Genomic DNA, 25,131 nt, shown 5'->3' with positions numbered 1-25,131 from the left:
GACCCTTTCATGTTATTTTTTTGCCTGTTCATCACTCCGTCTCTAGGCTTCACATAGTTTTCTGACCTATGTCATGTGCAGAAATATGGGCTACACAGAAATGGATTCCCAGGGGGATTAAAACAGCTAACCACACAGGACCTCCAAGAGGAAATGGTGGAATCCTCAACATATGATCCTTAAAATTGGGCTGAACACAGAATTTGAGAATTTACTGCAGGGCACACGCTCCCAGTTATGGTCTGTAGAGAACCAGCTGCTCCCATGATGCTGGTTCTACGAGAAGAGATTGGGGGCAAAAGGCAAAGTGATAGCAAAAGCAGTCAGTGTAAATGGACAAAATATTTACCATACTGTAGGCAAACTCTTGCCTAAGAGCCTTTCTCCAATGTAAGCTATTGCCAGAGCTGCACGGGGTCATTTGAGGCCTGTTTACACAACAAAGACTGGCCCATGGCAGCTGACTGGGGCTCACAGGGCTCTGGCTGGGACTCTTGCAGAGTCCTAGGGCCTGGGCTCCAGCCCGAGCCAGAAAGTCTACACAGCAGTGAAACAGCCCCACAGCCCGATTCCCAAGAGCAGGAGTCAGCTGGCATGGACCAGCCAAGGGTTTTTATTCGCTGTGTAGACGTACCTTAGGAGAACACAAAGAGGAGGAGGGGGTGGTCTGTGCAACAGCCAATGAGAGGGGAAGTGGCTTCCCACCCCACTTATGATTAAATTAAACCCTATTGTAAGGGTTTAAGTGGGGTGTAGTACCTTGTACAAAGCCTTGCACTGGGGAGAATTTCACCCTGCTTAAATAGGCTGATCTAATCCTGCACTGGCTAGTCTATACTGGTTTTTAGATCACTTCCTATGATTCTAAAAGTACTTCCTTCCTTCCTAGAGATGAGAGCACTCACTGACCCTTGACTTCCCATTATTTCTAAGTATCAGTCACACCTGGGATCTCAGACTGTAGGTGACCTGAGAGGGGCAGCTCACTACTGAGGTCACCGACCACCAGGGGGATGATGTTTTCCTAACAAAGGCACGTTGAAATCAGGCCATGCTATACTGTGCTTTATATTGTGACCCTACCAGCTGGGTCATTGTATCTCATTGATTGCCTCCCTATTTAATAGCTCTGCCTGGTAGAACTGTCTTTCTGCAGCACTGTGCTCCTGCATACTCCACGGCATGACCGTCCAAAGATCCAGACAGTGCAGGAAACAGCACACGGTGCTAGCTGTTGGCAATGGAGAAATGCTTTGCTCTGCGGCTTTGTGCAGCATCTGCTCCCCCAGAACTATGGATGCTCCTGCCTTGCAGCCTCCACTCTCACTTGCTTATTCCTAAAAATAAACATACCAAAGCAAGAGTGTGGATATCAGACACGGGCAGACGACAATTCCAAACCAGTTGCTTTAGTATCTTGGCACAGTCTGTGCGGCAAAAGGACTTAAGTTTCTTTGCATCCACTCCTCATATCTGAAGTCCTAGGCAGCAATTCCAGCCTCTGCCTGCCCAGCAAACAGCAGAGAACTCTTAATGGAAGCCTTTCAGGGCAGGGACCATGGCTTGGTATATGGTTGTTCAGAACCTAACACAGTGGACACTGATTGTTTCCAGGGCCTCTAGGTTGGACTCTAATAAAAAATATTGTAATCATAAAACTGGGAGAAATGACAAAGTAGAGTTTCCTGGTTCCTCTCGCAGGGACTCCAGATCAAACGCTATTCCTTTGTAAGTCAAGAATCTGTTTTTTCTAATTAATGTCCCTGCAAACACCACCTTGGGTTGGAAAATCCAGTTCTGATCTTTCTGCCTCCTGCATCGTCATCAGGAATAAAGATTCTGCAGTGAAAACTCAGCTGACAATCTCAGTGATGATGGGCAAAGCAGAATAGGCTCCAGCTCTATTTCTCATAGCTGCTCTGGTGCTGTAAATCTAGCAGGAGTGAAAACTTCTGTGTCAGTAAAGTGAGCAGAGGAGATTGGGGGCTGCCCAAAGAACAGACTAATGGATTAAGAAGGGGTCACTTTTCTGATTATAACCACTCTTCAAAGCGACTGGATTATTTACCTCCTGGTTTGCCCAAAGCATCATTAATGACATAGTCGGTTATGTCATTACAGTCTGGGAATCGAGTTTGTCAGTTTGCTCAGGCTCGCTGCTGGCTGGACAGCTACCTCTGCTCTACTGGATTCTAAAATTTCCAAGGGTGATCGTGAGCTTGCAAACAGAGACAGGGAGGTTTAGAATCCAGTGTCACATTCGGGGTCTGTGTGTGTAAGTTATATAATAATTGTATGTCTGCTTTCTGCAGCATGAGGATCCATCACAGGAGATTATTTCACAGCGGACTGAAATAGCTGTAAGGTAGGTGAAAGTCAGGGCCTAACCCAGGGGATAGTATTTGAAGTTATACAGGAAAAGGATAAAACAAACAAACCCTGAGGGAAATCAGTGCCACATCCTTGATAGGGAAAAACCACAGACAAGGAAAAACACGCACTGGGCTATATGGTTTCTATGAAGAATCACAGGATCACTGTCTGCCAGGAGAGTTACTATGGCAGAAGTTCTGTAAGGACTCTCTATTCCCAGAACACGCTGCACAGGCTCACATCAGTTTCACAGCAGTGTATCTGCTTTGACTGACTTCAGTGGGGTTACTCCTGATTTACACCAGTATAACTTAGGGCTTGTTCACACAAGGGTTTATTCATGCATTCACGTCGTACAGGTTCAAACTAGGAAATTTTTAGTCTGAACCAGCAGGGTCTACATGGCCTGTTAGTGTGCAACACACTCCTGCACACTACAGTTTACCCCTCTGCAGTTAGACTAACACACCACGTAGACAAGCCCTTAGAGGAGAGCCAGGCACATACAGACTTTCTGTGGAGGGATGGCAGAAGCACTGGAGGTGGGTGATTTCTCTACAAACCGCGTGACCTAATTAATCTATATGTGTGGGAGAAACACACTAACATCCTTTACATGTAGGATGTGATGTGTCCAGCAGAAGAATTATTAATTGTTTTTTTGACCCAGTGGGGAAAATACCTAGTTGGTTTGAGAAAGCGAGTGAAATGAGAAGCCCAAATAAATGTTTCTCAACAGTTAACGTAACAGAGCTGGCTGGAAGTCTAGATGGGATTCGTAACGGTGATAAGACCTTTCACCTTTACTGGTTCAAATCTGGTTCAGGTCAGTAGCTACTGAACAGATCTAGAATATGGCTATTCATGGCCTTTGAGAAATGAGTTAGTGGGTCTCAAATTCCTATAGAACAAGTGTCCCTATCACAAAACCACAATCACAGTCAACACTAAGTGCCCTCCCCGCCTTGTGGCCTCTTCAGCAGGAAGGCCAAGGACTGAATGAGCCACAGATCATGAACTATCCTCCCATTCTTTAGAAGTTGTTCCTCCACACAGCTGTGGCATTAACCCTTAACTTTAAAAACAAAAACACACAAAAGAAGAAAAACTGTGTGTGTGTGTGTGTGTGTGTGTGTGTGTGTGTGTGTGTGTGTGAAGAGAAGGGAGAGAGAGAAGAAACAGAAGGGGGGGAAAAGGAAGGGAAGAGAGAAGAAGTGGAAGGGAGAGAAATGGGGTGTGGAGGAAAAGTGATGGGGGTGGAAAACACGCACTTGCTGCTACCTGTGTAGTACCCATCCTGTGAATTAGTAGAGGAGATCAGTCACTCTGACATCTTTCACTAGACAATATTCATGAAAGAAAATCAAATGACTTACAAAGATGAATAGAAAATATGAACAAAGAAGAAGAATGGGAGCTTACCGACTTGGATTCATATAGCTCTGCACTTTTGCCAAGGAACCTGTGAGGTAGAGGCATTGAAGCTAATATTCCATGCTGGACTTTTAATGAGCTTTGAACTTGGTCATCTGCAGCTGATTTGCTACTACAAGGCAAGTCCTCTTTCCCTGGGGATGGATATCTAGAAAGTGACTCTGAACAGACTGGAGGCAACGATTTCTTTAGTGACAAATATCTGACTGATGACATCTCTCTGCTGGGAGACAAATGCCTCACAGGGGAGACCCCCCTCTCTGGTGAGAGGTACGTTCTTGGGGATAACTCTCTTCTTGGGGAAGGGTGCCTGCTGGGTGACAGCTCAAGCCTTGGTGACACACATCTCAGTGGAGATGCCTCCCTTCTTGGTGACATGCGCTGACACGGTGACATCCCTCTCCCTGGAGACAGGCACCTTAGCGAAGACATTTCTCCAGTTGGCGAGAAACGTTTAGGTGAAGTTTCATTTTTGGTTAACAAGTGCTTTCTAGCTAGCATTGGCCTGCTGCCGCCACCACCACCGCCAGAGTCCTTGCCTGGAGACCATTTCTTTCTTGGGGAGGTGTCTTTTGAGGTTGACAGGTCCATAGCTAAGAACATGTGCTGCTTTGTGACAGATTCCCTTTCAGCAGAAGCCAAATGTTCACTGGAGGTCAAAGCTGGCCGATGGAGACTCGAGAAGCTGTGGCAAACAGCAACTTCACCACTGTCTGCTGAGCACTGTGTTTCCAGCCCTGAGGAGGTGGTCTGGTGGCCCCTGCCTACTTGCTGGCCGCTGGAGACAATATCTTGTGTTAAAGACAATGCTGCCCTGGTGCATTCCTCTGGAGCAGATGGAGAGCTGCCCGAAGAGTGCATTGGAAGGGAGATATGTTTCGCTTCTGAAAACTTTAAAGGTGGCTCATCTTGGCTCTCCTCTTCCTCCTCATCTTCATCATCTTCATTGTCATCGTCATCATCAGATTCCTCTAGGTCTGAAAACTGGTGCTCCTCAATAGGCTCGGATCCCTCCCTCCCTTCGGAATCTTGGAATAGGTCTTCACTGGTTCCTGGAAAAAAAACAAAATGGGAAAAAATCCATCAGGCATGCAAAATAGACACAAATATATTGAAATAATCAACTTCTGTGTTAAAGTCTGAGTGCTCAAAGGAGCTCTGAGTGGACTAGATCAAAGAGGAATATTTTTGCTGTCCAGACCCTTATCATCTTGTGTCTGATGCTTGCAACCTCTTCCTCTCTGACCTTGATGTCTGCAGTCCTCAACCCCTGTCGTTCACTCAAAAGGCTGCTGCTAAAATCACCTTTCCGGCTCATTGCTTTGACCATCATTTGCATTCCTCTGCTGGCTGTACCCCACCACCTCAAACACAACCCATTAGCTGTACGGCCCCCTCACAATTTAGCTCCTCCATAGCCCAGTGACCTATTATTTTGGCATAACACTGACCCCAGCCTTTGCTCATCCAGCAGCCATCACGTCTGCTACTCCCTCAAACACCTCCCCGCTTTCTCCCGTGCCTCTCATTATGAATGGGAAAAGCTCACTGATAAGAGCTACAAAGCCATGACTTTCTCTTCCTTTAAGTCCCTCTTCAAGACTTTTCTCCGCCATGATGCCTATAAAGCTCTACCAGCTGGCAGTGGCTAGGCAGGTGGAAATCTGCCACATCTCTACCAAAGGCTTGTTTTTACTGTTATCTCACTCATCTCCTCACTCCCCTTTATTTGTCTCTTCCAGTAGTTGCATGTGGACATAACTAGAGCAGGGTGAATTTTTTTTTAATTCTGCCAACATTTCAAACATCAGAATTGCCTCTTCCCAAACAAACAAAAACCAGGGAAAAAACTGTAAAAAAAGTCTGTGAAATTTTCCCCTCCCCATTTTTTGACCAGTTCTAGTCATAAGTTAGACTGTGAGCTCTGTCTGGCGGAGGCCGTTTCTGCATCTCTGTCGAATGCCTAGCAGCATAAGGCTCTGACCCTTAACCTGACACCTAGATGCTGCTGCCAATACAAATAAAATATATATATTAATAGCACTGAGTGTGTGAGAGGTGCTGGATACAGCGCACATTCTAACTGTCATGGGGCTAGAATCACAAAGGAACTCAGACACCTAGGAAATCACCAGGATTCACAGAGCCTGAGATAGGTGCTCAGGCTTCCTATACAAGGAATGGAGGCAGATAGGTGCCTAAGAATAGGATCCACCAACGCCAGCATGCTAGGCAGGGAGCCGCCTAAGCTAGTCAATGAAAGGGGAGTTTGGCATCTAAGTCTGGGCTGGAGGGAGGCGCATCCCTCTGCTTGGGATTCTCAGCTGCGAGCCTGCACCTGGCATCAGGCACCTCAGGAATTTCTTGCAAGAATCTCAGGGGAAGAGGGGTGACAGCCACCTTCCTCATAACTTTTAGCCTAGTTGTTAGGGGGAGAAGGAACTGAGCAGAAATATTCAGACATGTGCTAGCCTCACTATCTTCTACTGAAGCAGTTCCACTTTGAATACACACAGAGTTATCTGAGCACTGGCTCCAGGTGAGAGCTCTACCCAGCAGGCTACAGAGTCATTCTCATGCCTGCTTTTGCTTTCTCTGATTCACACCAGCATATCCCACACTCCAGTGGCTACGAGAAAGATGGCAGAACCCTCTTCAAATTCCTTTTCCTCATCGGGCAGAGGGGAGACTTGAACCAGGGGTCTCCCACATCCCAGATGAGTACCCTAACCACTGGGCCTCTCCCCACCCCCCAAACCCTGTCCCCCCATTTTGTGTGAAGTTAGGCATGCCCTGTGCATGTCTACCACAGTGGGCCTTGCAGGCAAGTTAGGCGCAGGAGCACCTATCTTCCGCTGATTCATGCACCACACAGGAGCTTAGGTGTCTGGGTGTCCAAAGTTAAGCAGCAGTGCACATGTCCAGCAGCAGAAACACAGGCGCCTAGGGAACTTTCGCTGCAAAAACTTAGGCTCCAAGTAAGTTTAGGCACCTCCAGGGCTCAGTGGCAGCTGAAGTGGGTCTTGTGAATACCACCAGTACCTAAATTTGGGACTTACTGTCACTGTGCTTCCAAGTTTGGTGCTGTGTTGGGTACATCCCTGCTGCCCTCTGCTAAGAATGTTTTCATCTCTGGGCCATGGAAGTAAAACATGTTGGCAGGAGACATGAGCTGTTTTCGATGCGATCCCTAGGAACAGCCACTGGATGTCACTAATGCTCAACCCAAACACAACCCAAGCAGGACTTTCCTAGCACAAGCTCTAGGCTATTTGAATATTAACATTCTCGGTTTCTCAGGCTCTCTGTGTGCCAGATTACATGAAGAAAATTAGTCTCTTTGCTAGCCCATGTTTGCTGACTATCTTCAGTAGGTCTCTCTGTGGTTAGTTCCCAGCAATTTCACAGACACCTGTGTGAACTGACTGACTGCAGGTTTCCTGGACTTCTTTTCCGCTAGGTTCAGATGAGGACACCCTGTTTCTCACCTGATCAAATGGATGTTAACTGAAACAGCATTTCATTTAATGCTGCTATCCACCAGCCAGTCAGAGCAGCTGGAGAGCTAAGCAGAGCGAAAGGCCAGGCCAGACCACTCCTGACCACACCAGGTGGGTTGTCACAGCTAGAGGTGACTAAACAATAAGAAGCCACTCTGATCCATGGATAAAGGACCCCAGTTCAGGTTACTGTGAGTTGTGGGCTCTGATCTGTTTGTGAATATTCAGCAACTGTCGGGTGCTGTGAAAAAGGGCATGCATTTTAGCACAGATGATTATTCATACTGAAAAGTGCATCGTTGGCTGTTCTGCTATTTAAAAAGTTTCAGCTGTCCAGTCAGAAAGCGGAAACATTATCATGTGACTTAGATGACCGGTCACACAATATGTGTAGTGAACGGTCAAAGTGAATAGTTCACAACCACGAGGCTGGCCATTACACGGTGAGACACGAGGGGTAACGAACATGTTACCTGAAATCAGGATCTGTCTGTGGATTATTTGCTAATCCTGAAAGGAGCTAAATTCATTACAAGTATTATTCTAAATAAATAGTTCAACCAGCTCCAGTCAGAACCATTGTGTATTTCTTGCTCTGAAAGGGAAAACATTCCACAGGCAGATCTAGGAATTAGTTACTTCCTCTACTCTAACGACTCTATGCTATGGGCAAGCTTAGAACTGGCAGACAGTGATGGCCAAAGCGCACCCTGTTCTTAGCTTCCAGTCCCTAGGAATCTTCGCGCTGGACTCTTTGGTTTCCTGGCAGACACAGAATAACAGATAGGTACTGACAGTATCCGGAGAGCACAGCACGGTCAGCAGTACACAGCTAGGGTGAAGCTAATCCATTTCCATGTGGTGGAGTAGTCCACATTTGCCACACAGGAACTATCTGAATGAGTGAAATTTGGGGGAGCCCAAGTGGATTTTGCTGTGCCCCCCTGACATGTTCCCACTGTGCAGAAAGAAAGTTTCAAACTCAGCCAAAGGCCAGAGCGTTTCACAAGAGAAATTTGATCCTCTGAACTCAGCGGGCCAGAGAATGGCAGAGGGAAAAGCTGGAAGGGCATTTTATGACAATGGTCTGGGCAGTGACCCATATCAGTGGACACCTAGAGTATATGGGCTTGATTTGCCACTCTGTATTGCTCGACTGAATTCAGTGGAATTACACCAGGGTAAAATTAGTGTGAAAGAGCAGAGGATCGGACCCAGAGTCTCCTTTTATGTAAGAGGAAAAGTCCTCTATTTCTCCATCCCATAAATAGAAACAAACTCACAGACCAGAAATAAACACAGCCAGCTTTAGGAATAGATGGCAAAGAGCGTGCAGAGAGTCTTCCTAGAATAGCTCATTGCAACTGGAAATGGATGGGCAATTGGATGGCCCAGCCCTTGAATGGTTCTGTGCTGATCTCCCTCTAAGAGAAGAGAAAGACAGTCTCTGACTACACAGAAAAATGCTCTTTCTGACTCGCTGCCCTGCCAGCAATGGCAGCTACATGATTGTGAGAAAATCTGGGATGTGGGATGGAGCTATGATCTTTAAATTTCATGTGGAGGCAAGTGTTAAGACTTCTCTGCATCCTTCCTCCTCTCTCAAACCCTCTTCCATCTATCTGTCCACCTCCCAGCACTTACAGGATTGTACATGATTTCCTAGCCCTTTGCAAGGATGCTAGATTCTGCATTTCTGAGCCTCGGGTCTCTTTAGTCAAGATGCAGAATGCGTTAAACTTAGGCAAAAGCCCAGGAATTGTTTGCTTTTACCAAAGGAAAAATCCCCCGAGTTGTTCGGACACCAAGCCTTCCCATTTTCACCTTTACACATTCTTTCCCTGTCCCCTTTACACAAACACACATGGAAGGAAGCGGAGACTGTATATTTTTTGTAATTCTAAAATTACATGGATTGTCTGCATAATGCAATAACGCCCAGACAGCTCCACATTCCAGCCAGCAGCAGTGCAGCCAACATCAATAAATGGAGGAGGATTCCATTTGGAAAGCTAATGGATTCCTACCCCTGTGCTTTCCTGAGTCTAGGCAGGTCCTTTCTCTCGCTGAGCTTAGCAGGTGTCCAGGAACTGTGTGCTCATTCACAAACAGGCATGGATACATGATTTAATGAGGGGAGAAGAGGCCTCCAAGCTGACACTCACTCCAAACGTCTGCTAAGCATTCTCCCAGGTGACCTCTGGGGGAAAGGCAGATTTTTAGCAGGGTTTTTGGTTTAATGGTATTTTTTTTAAAAAAGGCGGAGACAAATGCAGCCTTCTCATCTGCTTAGCACGTTCCTTTTCCTAAGCAGAATAGTCCTTTCAGCTTGCAGCCTTCAGAACAGCCCCCACACTGTGCTGCTCACAATACATTACTATTAACCCTCTATGATCGGGGCAATGAATGACTGAATGAAATAATTACTGAAAGCATTCCCTTGAATCACTGAATTGAGCTCTCGCAGTTCTGGCCTTTGCAGACTAGAATTATCTGCTGCACAAATAGGATTTCTGATTTGCAGGTTTTTAAAAGCTTCACACAATTAATATGATTCATTAGTTCTAATTTACTATAATGAAAAGGTTTAAAATAATCCTTGTGCTTTCAGAGTGTCATGCAACCAAAATTTCAGTAGCAACTGTCTGCTCTGCTATCAGACTTGGATCTGAGTAAGAATCACCTACAGGTAGTATAACAGCAGCGGGAGATTTTAAGAAGCCATCAGCTAATCAATTATTCTAAGTGAGTTAACAGACTGAAGGAGACCTCCAGCAACCTGACACTGGAGCAGACTTCCGCAGGCTAACCCCGCACTAACACTTTTCCCCTGGGATAATCTTTAAAATCCTAGACTAGGTTTTTTTTCCTGGACCTGCTCCCCCCACTCTGAACTCTGGCAAAGCCCCCACCAAACAAAGAATGCCTCAGCATGAACGAAAGGCTGCTTTTAAGAGCAGGACAAAAGCCTAAAGCATAGTCAGATTTAAAGGAAAGAAAAGCATCCGTTTCGGCAATGTAACCTGCACCAGCAGCAAGGGAATAAAAAGCCATTGTGTTTCCTCTGCCTATAGACCACCTTGGTACGGGGGGGAACCAGCAGCTTCCCTCCTTAGGAGTAACAGGGCTTTGTTTCACTTTAAACCACATTAACTAACCTCATCACATTTATTAAAATGATTCTCTCAAAAAACCTCTTAAAATGCTCCCTCCCCTCACTGCTTGCCACTTGTCTGCCTGGACGTAGGTCTCCAACCACAGGCGAAACTGGTGATCCCTGGGGAATTGAGTCTTCTGTGTATGTAGAGACCGAATCTGATCCTTGGTACCCCCGTGTCAACCCACTGAAACTAGTGGAGTTACAGTGGATTTACACCTGCGTAACTGGGATCAGAGTCTGGCACACAAGGTGTAGAATGGTTGAGTGCCTTGTGCATGGGATGCGGAGTTAGGAACCCTTAATCCTAATTGTGATGCCTTCTTTCTGTGTGGCCTGGTGAAGGTCATGGACATGCCTACTCTCAAGGGTGCTGTGATTCATGAAGGTCTGTGCAGAGCTTTGAGCCACATCCTACAGAGCTGGACTCCTCTGCACTAAACGTTTGCCCCATGAAAATATCTGTACAGTGACAATTTAACAAAGTCAACCAGTTCCCCATGAACATACAGAGACGTGAATGTGGTATCCTGAGTGCTAGTTTAAAAATGAGCAGACATGAATTTAAACCATTGTACAGTATGTATTATCATCACTGTTAGCAGATTCCTCAGGATGGGCCTACTTCTGCTCTAAAATATCACGGGAGCCAGTGGAATTCACACTGGTGTAAATTCAATCCAGGGCCTTATTAAAATGGTAACTTCACCAAACACAGAAGACTTCAGCCCACATCCATGCAAGGATGAGAGTGGCCTGGTGCCCAAACACCCGAAGTCCAGTTACTGCAGGTGTGGGGAGGTGACGGGTCATCACTTGCTCCAGCCCCTACTCAGCCGGGGCTGACTCATACCTGCGTCAGACGGCTGCAGCTCACAGCCCTGGCAAAGCAGGTGAGACCCCTCCTGACCCGGGCGGGGGGTGATGGGGGAGAGGGGAAAAGAGGAGTGGATGGGGCGGAGCCTTGTGGAAGGAGAGGGGCAGGGCCTTGGGGGGGAACAGGTGGGGCAGGGGAGGTTCTGGCACGCTGGCTGGAGTATCTGGTTTTTAAATATTACCAAGTTGGCAACCCTAATTAAAATTCATGTGGTGCCTTTGTGAAGACTGGGTTCCCCAGAGGGTTCAATTTCTAGATCTTCCAGCGACAGCTTCTGACTTTGAGTAAATTTCCAGGCCTGACAGTAAAGTAAAGTATTGGCCACCATGAGCCTGCTGCAAACTGAACTCTGCTCGTTTAGGGAAGTGACTCAGCAAGCTGTAAAGGGGGTGCTTGGGGAAGGGCACCTGGATAGTCTGGTGACTGGCATTCTAGAAATACATGGAGGGAGGGACGTGTGGCAGGAGGAGGAGGATTAAGTTACAGCCAGCTAAGGCCACTTTACTCCTGAATGGGCTTTTAATGGTCTTTAACTTACACGCCTTGAGTTGATTCGCCATAACTTTCCTGAGTGTCCCTGTGTAGACATGGCCTAAGGATGGGTTACCTGCAAGGGTTACCTACCTAGGTTACCTAAAGGAGAGCTATAGCCTTCACATTCATGAGACGTACATTGCAAATAGCTGCAGCCTTTCCAGAACTTTAAACCATGTGGGTATGTTCAAGGGGTTGGACTAGATGACCCTATGATTCTATGAGTGGGACACGCCACACAAAGCAGGAACGGGGGTAGACCGCAAGGCTCTATCTTCAGGGAACAACTCCTGTCTCCAACACAGACTTGTGGAGAAATGTGCTCAGTGCCTGTTCGTTACCTATGAAATGGGAAGCATCGCATGTGACACTCTCTGTGCCCCGGGAACCCACCCTCTTCCCAATAAAGCTTCTGAGGGACTTGACTTTTGGGGAGCTCAGTGGGGATAAGCATTATTTGTTGTTCCTGCGGAGTTAACATTCCACTAGCTCACGGCAACATCTCCAGGGCTTGCTCAGTTGACCAGGGCTTAGTAAAAATAACAGTAGCACCGTGTGTTTTGTAAGGCTCATGTTAAGCCATTGTCAACAAACCCTTGTGGGCTGTGGCCAGGCCGGGGGAATCAGACTGGCTCAGGCTGGGAGGGGGCATTAGAAGGGGAAGAAGAAATGCTAAACGCAGTGGCAAGAGCTGCTCTGCTGATGGAAGTTAGTGGGTGGGCAGCAGGAAGAGGTCAGCGGTGTCCCATCAGCTCTGCAAAGCCCTGTGAATGGAGAACCTCATGCTGACCTAGCAGACTGTACTGAAGCTCTGTGCTCCATCGGGGCAGACCCCACAGTGAAAGGGAGATGGGTATGATTCCCGCCCCCTCTATACTTAAAATATATTTAATGTCTATACAAATGACCCACTGACAACAATCCCAAAGTCCCACCAGCTCTCCGAGACATCTGCCATCCCTGAAGGCTTCCTCACACTCATCCTTGCACTGAGCCTCCAGCCCAGGATATCGAGAGCCTCACTAAAGGAAACGGAAAAACAATCATAAAAACATCTAACGGCTCCCAAAGAGCTCGTAATCTAACTCTCAGCAGCTGTCAGAGCTCAGCCTCCATCACTTGGGTAAAATATCCCTCGTCAGCTCACACAGCTAAGTATACGTTAGACTTATTGCTCCCCTCTTGGAGATCATTTCAGAGCTGTCACAGTACAGGTAGTAAAAGGGTTTAGGGGGAAACGGTGTGTAAAGCCATGGGAGCGCCATTTACAGTGGGCAGGAGGATACACCTGCCCCTGAGCGGTTGGAGGCCTGCGGGGATGGGGGAGTTGGGTCCTGCCCCCAGGGGGTGGGAGGCCCTGGAGAGGTGGGTCCTACCTCTGGGAGGCCTGGGGGAATTAGGTCCTGCCCCCAGGGGGTGGGAGGCCCTGGAGAGGTGGGTCCTACCTCTGGGGAGCCTGGGGGAGTTCAGTCCTACCCCCAGGGAGTGGGAGGCCCTGGAGAGGTGGGTCCTACCTCTGGGGGGCCTGGATGGATGGGTCCTATACTAGGCAGGTCCTCAGGAGGGGTTGGGTGCTGCCCCCATAGGGGGTGATGGAGAATGAGCCCACACTCACCTGCAGCTATGGCTCCTGTCCCTCAGTCTGGACCCAGCTCCCTCTCCAGGACACTCAGGTTTGGCACATACACCCTTCTGTCATGACGGAGGGGTGTCCGGGCCAAATCTGAATGAGCGGCGTTGTGACCCCACGTGCCAGGTCACAACACCCAGAGTGGGGAGCTGGGCCCGGTCTCAGGAACAAGAGCTGCTGCTGCTGCGAGGTGAGTTTATTAAAATCAGGGACACAAAGAGAAGTCCCTGGCAAACCTCACAGTATCTGTGACATTTTCATCACCAAGATAAATCTGTAGCCCTACTCATGCTTCAAACAGAAGGCCGTAGTTTTCAGGGCTGCAGCCCGCTGCTCTGATGCTCCTCAGACACACAGGGAAGAAACCCACTTACTGGGCCGATGTCAGTGAAACTCAGCTACAGACCATGGAACAAGGAAGATGCTGCTGTACTAACGAAGCTTAGGTGGTTCAGAGGAACATGAGAGGCTCTTGAATTCACAGGCCCTTTACACAGGTTGTGTGTGTGCACATAGGAGAAAGAACTAAGCACAGGATTGAGGGTAAATAGATTTTTTAAATTTACAGAGTAACCCAGCTGATATCTGACAACACCATGAAGTTTTAAGTACTTTCTGATTGTCTGCTTCACTGATGAGAGATGCCCTAGATGCTGTCATTACTGGCTCAGATTGTGACTCCTGGATACACACATGGAAGGGACCCTCTCCCTGCATGCAAATCTCCATCTCCTCTGCAATAAGAGGAATCGCCCACCTCCGGGGCACTCACCCCCTCTCACCCTGACCTTGAAGAGGATGTGTAGGCTACACAGGAGAACAGGGTCAGCTGGTGGTGGGATCAGGACATGCTCATCATGCTCCCTCCCTCACCCTGGGGATTCACCTGAACAAAGCCCTAGGCTGTATTTTTTCCTTGGAGGCTCATGGGGGTAGTCACAAGGAGGCTGTGGGAACCATGCTACATGTGGGTCACCAGGGGTCACAGCCAGCATGAATCCCGGGGGGACTTCAGATTTGGAGGTAGGCCACACATGCTTTTCCACTGGAGCAAAATCGATGCCCCTGATGGGATGATGTGGGCAAGGGGATACTCATGGAGATTTCCTCCCCTGGAGCCCCTTCCATGAGGAAGGGATAATCTGGACTGTATGATTGGATATTTAAAGAGTGCATCTCACAAAGGTTCTCATGTCAGGCTTCACATGCTATATTCACAGGAGTCACTTCACCCAGTAGCACGATGCAGCTACAGGAGGTCACACTTTGATCTGGGCAAACCTTCTGGCCTTGCACTCCACGGCCCATGAGCAGAGCAGCATCTGTTTAGCAGTGCAGAATGCTCTAGCCAGCTGAAGTTGTGAGGGGAATTTAAAGTTGTGACACCCTCGCACCCCCTTATTCACTATTGTCATATAATTAGGATATGTTTTGTACAAAGTGCGCCTTGTGAGGTAACTTTCTAAAAGTCTCGATCTGCTAGACATTAATATCTCATTGGATTGTACGTGCTTTCGTTGTATGTGAAGTTATGAAGTTTGGCTATGTATGTGCTACTGAAACATCTTGTGAGACTGAAAACACCCACAAGCAGCCTTTTAGGTACAACAGTAAAAAGACCAAACAATGTTAATAGCTTACTCAGGAAATGCACACAAGCACCAGGATTACCCCAGGAACTGTGTACAGTAGAAACCTCTCAGAGACAGCACTACACAATGGGAACTGTTTGGCCCAGGTCACAGCAAAAGAGCTTTCCAGTAGTGGGAAAAAGATATAAAAGGGGGAAATGTCATCATGATGGTACTTCACTTTCCCTACAGCAGCACACCTGAAATCACCTGAGGAACAAAGAGTGAACTGGGGGAAATGATGGTCCTAGGCTAAAGGGATTTCTAGCCTGTGCATGAAAACCTGGGAAACTCAAGATGCAAAGCAAAGGCAACTTGTGCCTTAAGAATCTGCCAGCCTGTTTATCACTCAGGGTGAGAATTTGCTAATTCATATCCTACCTATCTAGTATGTTAAGATCATTTTGCATTTTTGTATATTTACTAGGTAAGCTGCTTTGATCTGTTTGCTATCCCTTACAATCTTTTTGTAGTTAATAAACTTATTTTACGTTTTAATCCAAACCAGTGTGTGTTTGACTGAGGTGTCTGAGGAAAATCTCAGCTTGGTTACCACAAGTGTGTATTGTTCTCATCACACTGAGGGAGCAGCAGACTGGGTGTTAAACCTACAATCTGACCAGATTTGACCAGGGCAGGACAGTGCTGTTCTGGGGTCCTAGGCTGGAAGGCTGGTGGCTAGAGAGCCTGCATATAACTGCAGCTGGGTGTGTCCCTACCTGTGTGAATGCTGGTGAAAATGCAAGCTTGGAGGGCTTTGCAGCTTGTCACAGCAGTATAGTGTGAGAGGGAGCCAGGCTGGTGGGCCAGGGGGCTCAGTGGTACCCCAGTTCCAGGTAGTACCTGGGGGAACCCGTCACAAGTCAGCCAGGCTACTGCTCCTTAACACCTCTGCTCTTCTGAAAAGCATTGGAGGGTCTTACATGGCCAGAGAGCAGGACATTTATTTATGTCTCATCCAAGAGATTGACTTTGCAGCAGCCAAGTGCCCCCTTGCACTATCTCACTTGTATAGCCCCACAGTGTGCACAGACACTGTTCTGCGGCACTGACTCAGTACTCACTTCCAATGAGCATAGGAAGCAGAATACTGAATCAGTGTTCATCTATGCCTGTGCCCTGTCTCTGACTGTGGCTAGCACCACATAGTTCCAAGAAAGGCACAAACCCCACTCCCACAGGCAGATGTGGGACAATCTACGCCCTCTTCCCCCATGAAGAGTTTCCCCCCAGCACGGCACTGCAGCCGAATCAGGTCTGGTCAGCCAAAGCTCCCTTCCAGCAGTGCCCAGGGTACCTGGAGCACCTGGACGCTCCATTCATGTGAATGGACATTCTGCTACCTAAATACCATGCGTTTTCCAAGCAGCAGTGGGAGAGCCCCACGGTTTAGAGGATCTGTACCTTCTTCAACTTCCAGCTCCACCAGTGAAGACACCAACACGCCCATCTCCTGACATTTTTTGCTGTGGGCCTTTGACTTCATATGTTTAGTCAGATTCCCTGAAAGGAAACAGAACACACACCTTGATCAATAGTCTGTGTCTTTCCCCTGGCAAGGGGATGAGGAACAAGCTGACAACTTCACTTAGACCTAGCTGCGGGTTCAGTTTAAGGTGCTCTCTCGGCAGAAGCCTTTATCCCAGGCAGTCAGCCAGCCTGCAGCACAAGGATAGATTTTCTGTTTAATTGCTTCGCTGCTGGCTGGGATGAGAGAGAGGAGGTGCCAAACCTGAGACTTCAGAGTAACAGGGCCATCATGCAACCTAGAACACCTGGAGGGCACATACTTTGTACGGATACTCCCCAGCATGCACACTGCTGCAAAGTTACAGCACCAAAAAGGAGCAGGAAAAATAGGAAAGGACAGGTGATCCCTTAGTATAACAGCTCAGCCCAACAACCCATCTGAGCTGGTCCCAGCACATAGCAGGCAGCACCATTAACAGGGACCAAGGAGGGGCGGAGACAAGAAAACGGGTTCTGGGAGGAAGCTGAAGGAAAAAAACAAGAGTAAAAAAACCCAGCTGAAGTATGTTGGGCTTTGTCTGCCTGTGATTTAACATTTGGATACAACTGTAAGTAATAGCAGAGCTGCCTGGGAAACAGAATTTCCATTCAGGAAAAAAAAAATGTCAAGAGGGGTTGCTGGAAGCAAAGGATCCCAGGGAGCTGGGCAGCCCAGCAGGAATATCGCGAGCTGGCAGGAAACCATACAGGACAGCCTGCCTAGCTGCTGCTTTCCACTGAAAATTTCAACAAATCAACCTGTTCGAGTGGAACACCTCGCTTCCATCAAGTCAGCATTTTCCAATGGAAAACTGCTTTGTTAGAAGATTTCCCATCAGCTCGAATAATTAGCCAAGGTAACTGATTAACTGACAAGGAATATGAGAACTGTAAAGCAGAGAGATGCGCATGTGCTGAAACTGCCTGAGAAGAAGCTGAGCAGTAAAGAAAGGTGAACACTTCTCATATGACCCCCAAGTGTCTCAGCTGGGAGGGCTGCTGGGATGTTCTGGCATGTGCTGAGCGGCCAAGCAAGGAGCCACTTACCCCAAAACATGACACTTCACAGACTAAAGTGCTAAACCATTTTTGCACTGGTACTTAGTAGTGAGAAATATGATTAAGAAAAAGTATATTGAGGCTGAATACCAGGAGAAGTGAACAGTGTGATCTGTTGGGCTGTAGGGTATCCTCTGCAGGGGCATGGTCCCATTTATAACAAGCCTGGAGAAAGTGCTACAAGATATGATGTAGGCACAGCTACAAAAGAATGGCAAAGGAATGGAGTAGATGGCCCTATAGGTCTTTTCTGTAACTATTTTCTATAATTCTCCAAAAACCACAACTGTCTCTCCCATCAGGCTAATGGAGCAGTTTTTATTCCTACTTATAGAAAAGGGAAATCTAGGGGTGTGTGGAACATGGATTTGGGAAAGAAGAGAAGAGCAAGAGAAATGATGGGAGGAGTAAAGAAGAAAATTGTCCCTCTTTTCTCTTCTTTACCCTTCTCCCTTCTCCTCTCTCCTCTGTGGACTGAGCAAACCTTTTCATGTTCTCTGTATATATAAATATTTTCTGTCTGTGTGTTCCATTCTATGCATCCGAAGAAGTGGGCTGTAGCCCACGAAAGCTCATGCTGAAATATATTTGTTAGTCTCTAAGGTGCCACAAGGACTCCTGTTCTTTTTGCGGATACAGACTAACACGGCTGCTACTCTGAAACTTGATAAGAAGAAGAAATGTATGCCCTTGCTGCAAGTCCTTCAACCGTCGGTGAGTTCCCAGCATGACTCAATCGTATCTAGCTGAGCTCTCTAACTTCATCATAACAAGATGACATGGCACAGGCTTTCCTGCTGGCCAGAGCCTGCAATGCCAAGGACTTGGAGTTCAGGATAAGAAGAGATTGTGTAATTTGACCCATTCCAACTAATTATAACAAAATGTCAACAGTGACAACACTCCTCAGTAAATGAAACCCTGCTGCTACCTTCAGTAAATTACTGCAGCTCACCCCAGCTGACACAAATGACCCATCTATGCTCAATTACCATCGCAATAACCCTAATCTGATTCCTTCTGGTGAGACTTTACACAGGAAATGAAGCAGCTTAAATGTACTGTGTGTTCAGAGGTTTGTGAGTTATGCTGCAGATTGAGGTACCCCGGGAATTCTACTGCAACGCTAACCATGGGCTGGGAGGAAGAGCTAGACTAAAGAGGCCAGCTGGTCTTTTCCCTCCTACCATGCTCCCCTCACTGGCTCACAAAATGATTCCCTGTGGTGCATACGCTGTACTACAGAGACCTTGATCTTTGTCCAATGAAGAGTCGCAATGACTGTTAGCCAGGAGCTGCACTGCATTCGCATCAGATGGAGCAGAGTGCAGTCTCTCTAGCTTTAATACGGAGATGCAGCCAAGGGAGACAGGATCCATGGAGAGAAACCACTTCTCAGATTGAAATCTGGTCTGTAGGCTGCACTCTGCCTACCCCTGCGTTGGTCTCATAGCTGGTCATAGAGCCAGAGCAGGTGCTTATCCCATTTGAAAATCACCCTTGGAAGTGCTGACAGAGATATACAGCTATTCATAGTTCAGTCAGAGACGTTTCTCTTTGCTGTTTTTAGGGATCACACAGCACCCAAGGTGTCTCTTCTACAGCCCGCAGCATTGGCCTCACCATCTTATTTTACCTGTTTTTAATCCAGTTCCACCCCAGGCAACACGCATCTAGCTGAAGAGGACTCTGCAGAAGCCCTCTTCCTTGATCGGCTGGAGGCAACTGCCTTGGAGCAATGTAAAAGCCATATCCCCATTCAGCCACGCACAATACGATGACAAGCCAGAGGTGCCACTAAGGCCTTGTCTACATCACAAACACTTTGCTGGCAGAGTGGCAAAGAGTTCTGTGGCACCTTACAGACTAACAAATGTATTGGAGCGTGAGCTTTCGTGGGTGAATATCCACTTCGTCGGATGCATGTTGTGGAAATTTCCAGAGGCAGGTATATATATGCAGGCCAGAATCAGGCTAGAGATAACGAGGTTAGTTCAATCAGGGAGGATGAGACCCTCTTCTAGCAGTTGAGGTGTGAACACCAAGGGAGGAGAAACTGCTAGAAGAGGGCCTCATCCTCCCTGATTGAACTAACCTCATTATCTCTAGCCTGATTCATGCTTGCATATATATACCTGCCTCTGGAAATTTCCACGACATGCATCCGATGAAGTGGGCATTCACCCACAAAAGTTCACACTCCAATACATTTGTTAGTCTGTAAGGTGGCACAGAATTTTTTGCTGCTTTTACAGATCCAGACTAACACAGCTACCCCTCTGATATTTGCTAGCAGAGTTATGTCAGCAGATGTAACCTATTCTGACAGAGGGACATCTTCTGCCAGCACAGTAACACTTCCGTGAAAGTCAGATGTGCTGACAGAAGCTTTTCTGTGAGCCTAGCTGTGTCTACACTAGAGATTTTGCTGCATAGGTATGTCAGCTAGGAGGTATATTTTTCTCATACAGCCTGACTGACATAGCTATGCAGCCAAAGCTTTACAATGTGAGCTGACCTTAGACTGGGAGTTGTACTGAGCACCAGGACCCTATCTGGCCAGTGCTAAGACTCTTTTTATACTGACAAAAAAAATCAACTTCGCATCATATAGAAATGAACCAAAGTAGCGTTTTACATGCTGTGTTTCCTTCTTCTTTTCTTCTTCCCTTTCTTTTCAGTCACTTCATCCTCCTTTTGTCAGACAGGACCATATTTTCACACACTGCGCCTGCAAAAATGTGTGTGCAAATCCCACATTTGTGCAAGAAATGGGCAATGTGTGTGCACAGTTATGTGGCATGCACTTGCAATTGAAGTGTGTGTGCAGCTTCGGCAAGTGCAATTCCAGCATCAATTTCTCAACACATAGCCCTTGGAGGGAAAGTCAAAAGGGCCTCATTTAATTGATTTGTTTCTGAATATGTTGAGGTGGACAGGATGCAAAATCCCGTCCCTATTCAGTAGCAGGTGTGGGAAGGCAGTTCTTCCTGTTTGGCTTATCAGATGTTAGTAGGTACAATGCTGCCATATCGTAACGGTGCTACTTCATTCCTTGAAAAATACTTTCTTATAGCCAGAAGTCTGAACTAGGAGCCTGGAGAGGATGGGGAACAGAAGAGAAAGATTTCTCCTGTCATGTGACAAAATGTGGATGTCCCTCACTGGCCCAGCTAGAGTAAATTAGCATGGCTCCATGCATATCAACAGAGCTATGCCCATTTACACTAATGAGAAACTGGACCATTATTTTCAGAGCAACTGGCAGAATAATATGACTTTGTTTTTCAAAGTTGTTCTGGAAATTTGTTGGTGTTTTTAGACCCCCTTAACTAACGCTAGAAGAATCAAATTCCGATGTCCTTACTCAGGCAAATGCACACTGAAATCAACAGGTGATTGCCTGAGTAATGACTAAGTAAAAGCTGAGAAAGAACCACAGGAGGAGGGATTCACAGCTATTTGGTGCCTAGCCAAGCACTGGCTACTAACTGATTCAACTTACCAGGGCTTCCTTGGAAAGAACGAAAAAATAAATATGAAGGCGTGGGCATGAGATAGAGAGAGATAGAGAAATATATTTATATTGGATAGTATAATGATTACGCTGAAAATTAGGCAGGTAAGTTGTCCACAGTGAGGAGTTTTCTCAACAGTATTCTTAGGTTGGAAATAAATTGGCCAGCTCCAAATAAAATAATAAACCACTGAAAATGTTCAAGCAGCAAAATCTTGCTAAATCTGAGTCTGACAGAGCAATCCCAATATAGAGCTATTCTGCACATGTGCTTTCAGAAATGCCTAAATGTCATTGTATACTGTTAGCTCTTGTGCTGTTATAGGGTCTTATTTAGGATGTAAAGCAGCTCAAGTGCTTGTGCTGCCTTAAGACAGAACACTTGTGCCTCCTCAAATCCTTAAAGCAGTTTAGAGGGGTTGGAAGCCATTTCTTTAAAATCCATCAGGGAAATTAAATTCAGTAAACTTCATGAATGTCCCAGTCAGGTTGCAGAATTAAAACAAAAAGTAGGTAATGGAAAAGTTAAGAGTCCTAGAGCAACTGTTACTTGGTCACACTGCACCTATGTCACATTTCTCCTTCTTTTGTTAAACGTGCACCATGAAAAATGCTGAGTGTGCAAAGCCAAGGTGAAACTGCAACAGGAATCATAACCACTTCCCCTGGACTTTAGATTATTTTAACATTACTGAAGAGAGTGTACAAGGAACATCACAACAACACTGCTACAGCCAGCAGCAGCAGGACTCCCTTTTTACAGACGAAGAATGAGATCCACCTCTATGCAGAGGATCATCAATAAGCCTGTATACCACCTAAACCCCATGTAGCCCTCAGAAAAGGACTTTAGTGGCACTTGTGATGAATTGGCCTTGATCTAGTCTCTGCACAGAGGTGAATTTCACTCACTGGGAATACAAGAAAAGGAACAGTCTATTTTATACCACTGTATCTAGACGAGAATTACATTTTCTTTAAAAAAATTATTATTATTATTATTATTAATAATAAAAAAAAGAATGAGAAGTACTTGTGGCATCTTAGAGACTAAAAAATTGTACATATTCATAGATTTTCAGGCCAGAAGGGACCATTGGATTATCTAGACTGGCCTCGTATATAACACAGGCTATAGAATTTCATCCAGTTACTCCTGTACTAAGCCCAGCAAAAACATATGTTCCCGGGAGGCATTCAGTCGTGATCTGAAGACTTCAAGAGATGGAGAATCCATCACTTGCCTGGGTAGTTTGTTCCAATGGTTAAATACCATTATAGTTAAAAACATGTGCCTTGTCTCTCATTTGAATGTGTCTGGCTTTAACTGCTAGACATTATTTCTTGTTCTGCTATTCTCCTTCATACCAGTGTTTTCTGCCCATTTCTCAGTCTACAAAACAGTCTCTCACTGATGACATGCTACTGAAATTCATTCATGGACTGTTGGGATATTTGCTCATTTCCAATGCCACTGCCAATTGCACTACAGAATATAGAGACATTTCCTGAAGATTATTTTTTATCTTCACATCAACGGAACTTGGTGAATTACTGTGGGGGGGAAAGGGGTAGGTGCTGCAACTAGGGTGCTGGGGGTGCTGCTGCACCTCTGGCTTGAAGTAGAAATAACAACCCATCTACATGATTTCTATCTTCAGCACCCCCACCATAAAAACTGTTCCAGCACCACTGGTATTGAAGGCTTGTCTGAGAACATTCTGAAATGGCTTGATCACTTTCTAAACCTTTTTTCCAGATGTTTAGAAAATGCCTCAGCACATAAAGGCGTTATGACATCTTTTCAATCTATATATCTATTATAATACCAGTTAATTCTTCCAGAGCTTTTAGCCAGCTGGACTGATTCTGTAGTTTCTGAAACAGGCCTAGCATACAATTGAGTCTGCTGGCCCAGTAATAATAAACTGTACAACCATAACGTTGCATTTAATTTGTTTTATTGCATTTAATATATTAATATGTTCAATAACTGTCACACTCTCATTTAAGGAATTGCAGTGTAATTAATTAAAGGAATAATATGTCTCAGGACATGAAGTAGTCTGGTATCTGGAAACTGTGACTGGACTAGACTATCAAATTAATATCTTCCAATAGGTCCGAGACCTGAGCAGATTTTACTTTAATAGAAATGTCTTTGTCCCTTGTAATCACGATAGAAGTAGGCAAATGTAGTGGCATGGACCACAGTAAGTTGTTCAATGTAGTTTATTCAGACAGTTTAGGAAGCTCAGCCAGTCAGAATGTGAGAGGCTAATGTGATTGGTGAACAAGAGCAAAAAATAGGCATGGAATGGAATTCTATCTGTACTGGGCAAAAATTAAAGATCCAACACTAATCTATGACCTAGAAAAGATCAAAAGTCAAAAGGTGAACAAGGGGGCAGTTCCTAGCCTAACAAAGATGGGGTTTTGATAGAGGTGACAAGAAGAACACAGTTGTAGCTCCCCCATCCTCCAAACCCATCAGAAAACCAGTAGTCAGAGGAAAAGCCTTACGTCAGCCTCCCAAGACAGATAACCATTTGAGATCAATTTCTTCTCATCTGCTGCCTGGCAAGAAGCCTGTTAACCTCCACAAAGGCCTTGGCAATGCTTTTATTTGGGGACTGTTAATACAGTGATACCAGCTGCCCATAAGACTGTAGGTAAAGGAATCATATTAAAAGGCACACATTTAAATTTGATCCAGAAGTTTGGCTTTCTGCAATAAACCTTTACAGCCCATATTTTCAAACAAAATGTTTAAGAATTAAAAAATAAAACCTCCAAGATTATTTTCTTAAACTAATAAACATTTCTCTGAAGGTTGCAGCATTGTGGTATTTTATAGGAGCTACCCTGCCACCAGTAGCCCCATCATGTTGCCACCAGACCCTCCAGTCAGATGTAGTTTATGATCACACCCAGAACCACCCTTCAGAGTACGGTGACTATAAGGTGCCTTTCAAAACTCTAGCCCCCACTGCCCTGTGGGTATTTCTTGGTTGGAGTAATAGTAAGGGACATCACCCTAACAGAAACGCACCCTAACCGGGGCGCTAGGCAGTCAGCAGCAATTCTAAGCTGTTGTTCTCTGGCAGAAGCTACAACCATTGAGGCACTGAACGTCTGGACTTGGTCTGGCCTTCAGACTCTGTCTCAATGTTCTAAAAGCGGATGATAGATCTAGGGCAGCCTCTACTACTCCATATTCTTGCCTAGGCATACATGTTGAAGGTCTTAGTGTGTTTATCAGGCTCCTGATTAGACCTCATACGTGTAAACCAGGATCCAGTTTGGATCGACAGTTGCCAGAAAAACAGTTCCCTGCAGGTTTTGTCACCCAGATATTACAGCATTGTTCACACTGAAAGAAATGCAGAAGGTAAACAAATGTGGATAAATAGTGAAAAGCATATTAATAAGTGTTCCACTCTGAATAATTGCTACTAATTTCTGTAACACAGATAAAGCTGTGCTTTTTTTAAATAGGATTTTTAGCAAGCCAGTGATCCTTATAAAAATAAGTGAACTTGAAATGCCTTGAGCCTACTTGAATGTTTAGAGCATTGGATCATGCTGAGGAGACCTACAATAGCTGAATTGAAGACAGCTCTATAGATACCCCACTTGTGTTTTATACTGAAGGTTAAAAGTACACCTAGAGAACTGATTTTTAAAAGGGCTTCTACTCAGCCTGCATTTTTGCAGGTGTATCCAGGTAGCTTGCACCCTACAATTAATTGCAGTTACAAAACCACACCAAGGAACAGAGAGGTTATTTGTGAAATCATTACCCAAATGCACTCAGTTTAGAAGTATTAAAGATGAGCTTTGTAATCACCAGTCCTCGAAATCCCTCTGGGATCTGAGAGTCAAGCTGGGTACTTTGTGCCTTGGACTT

At 46.0% G+C, this 25,131-nt stretch overlaps 1 protein-coding gene across 8 annotated transcripts in view; it reads right to left on the bottom strand.

The window, feature by feature from the left end:
- The window catches only part of HIVEP3 (HIVEP zinc finger 3), a 461,199-nt gene that overhangs the window by 6,920 nt on the left and 429,148 nt on the right, over positions 1-25,131 (bottom strand). For all 8 annotated transcript variants that reach the window (XM_030539428.1, XM_030539427.1, XM_030539430.1 and 5 more), the window contains 2 exons: positions 16,541-16,639; positions 3,796-4,859 (listed from right to left, as the gene is read on the bottom strand). In XM_030539428.1, the coding sequence (XP_030395288.1) occupies positions 3,796-4,859; positions 16,541-16,639 (1,163 nt within the window). The remainder of the gene's footprint in view (positions 1-3,795; positions 4,860-16,540; positions 16,640-25,131) is intronic.

Source organism: Gopherus evgoodei, chromosome 20 (assembly GCF_007399415.2).
Source record: "Gopherus evgoodei ecotype Sinaloan lineage chromosome 20, rGopEvg1_v1.p, whole genome shotgun sequence".
NCBI lineage: Eukaryota > Metazoa > Chordata > Testudines > Testudinidae > Gopherus > Gopherus evgoodei.
Note: the sequence above shows the minus strand (reverse complement) of the source record. Positions and strands in the feature narration are given on the sequence as shown.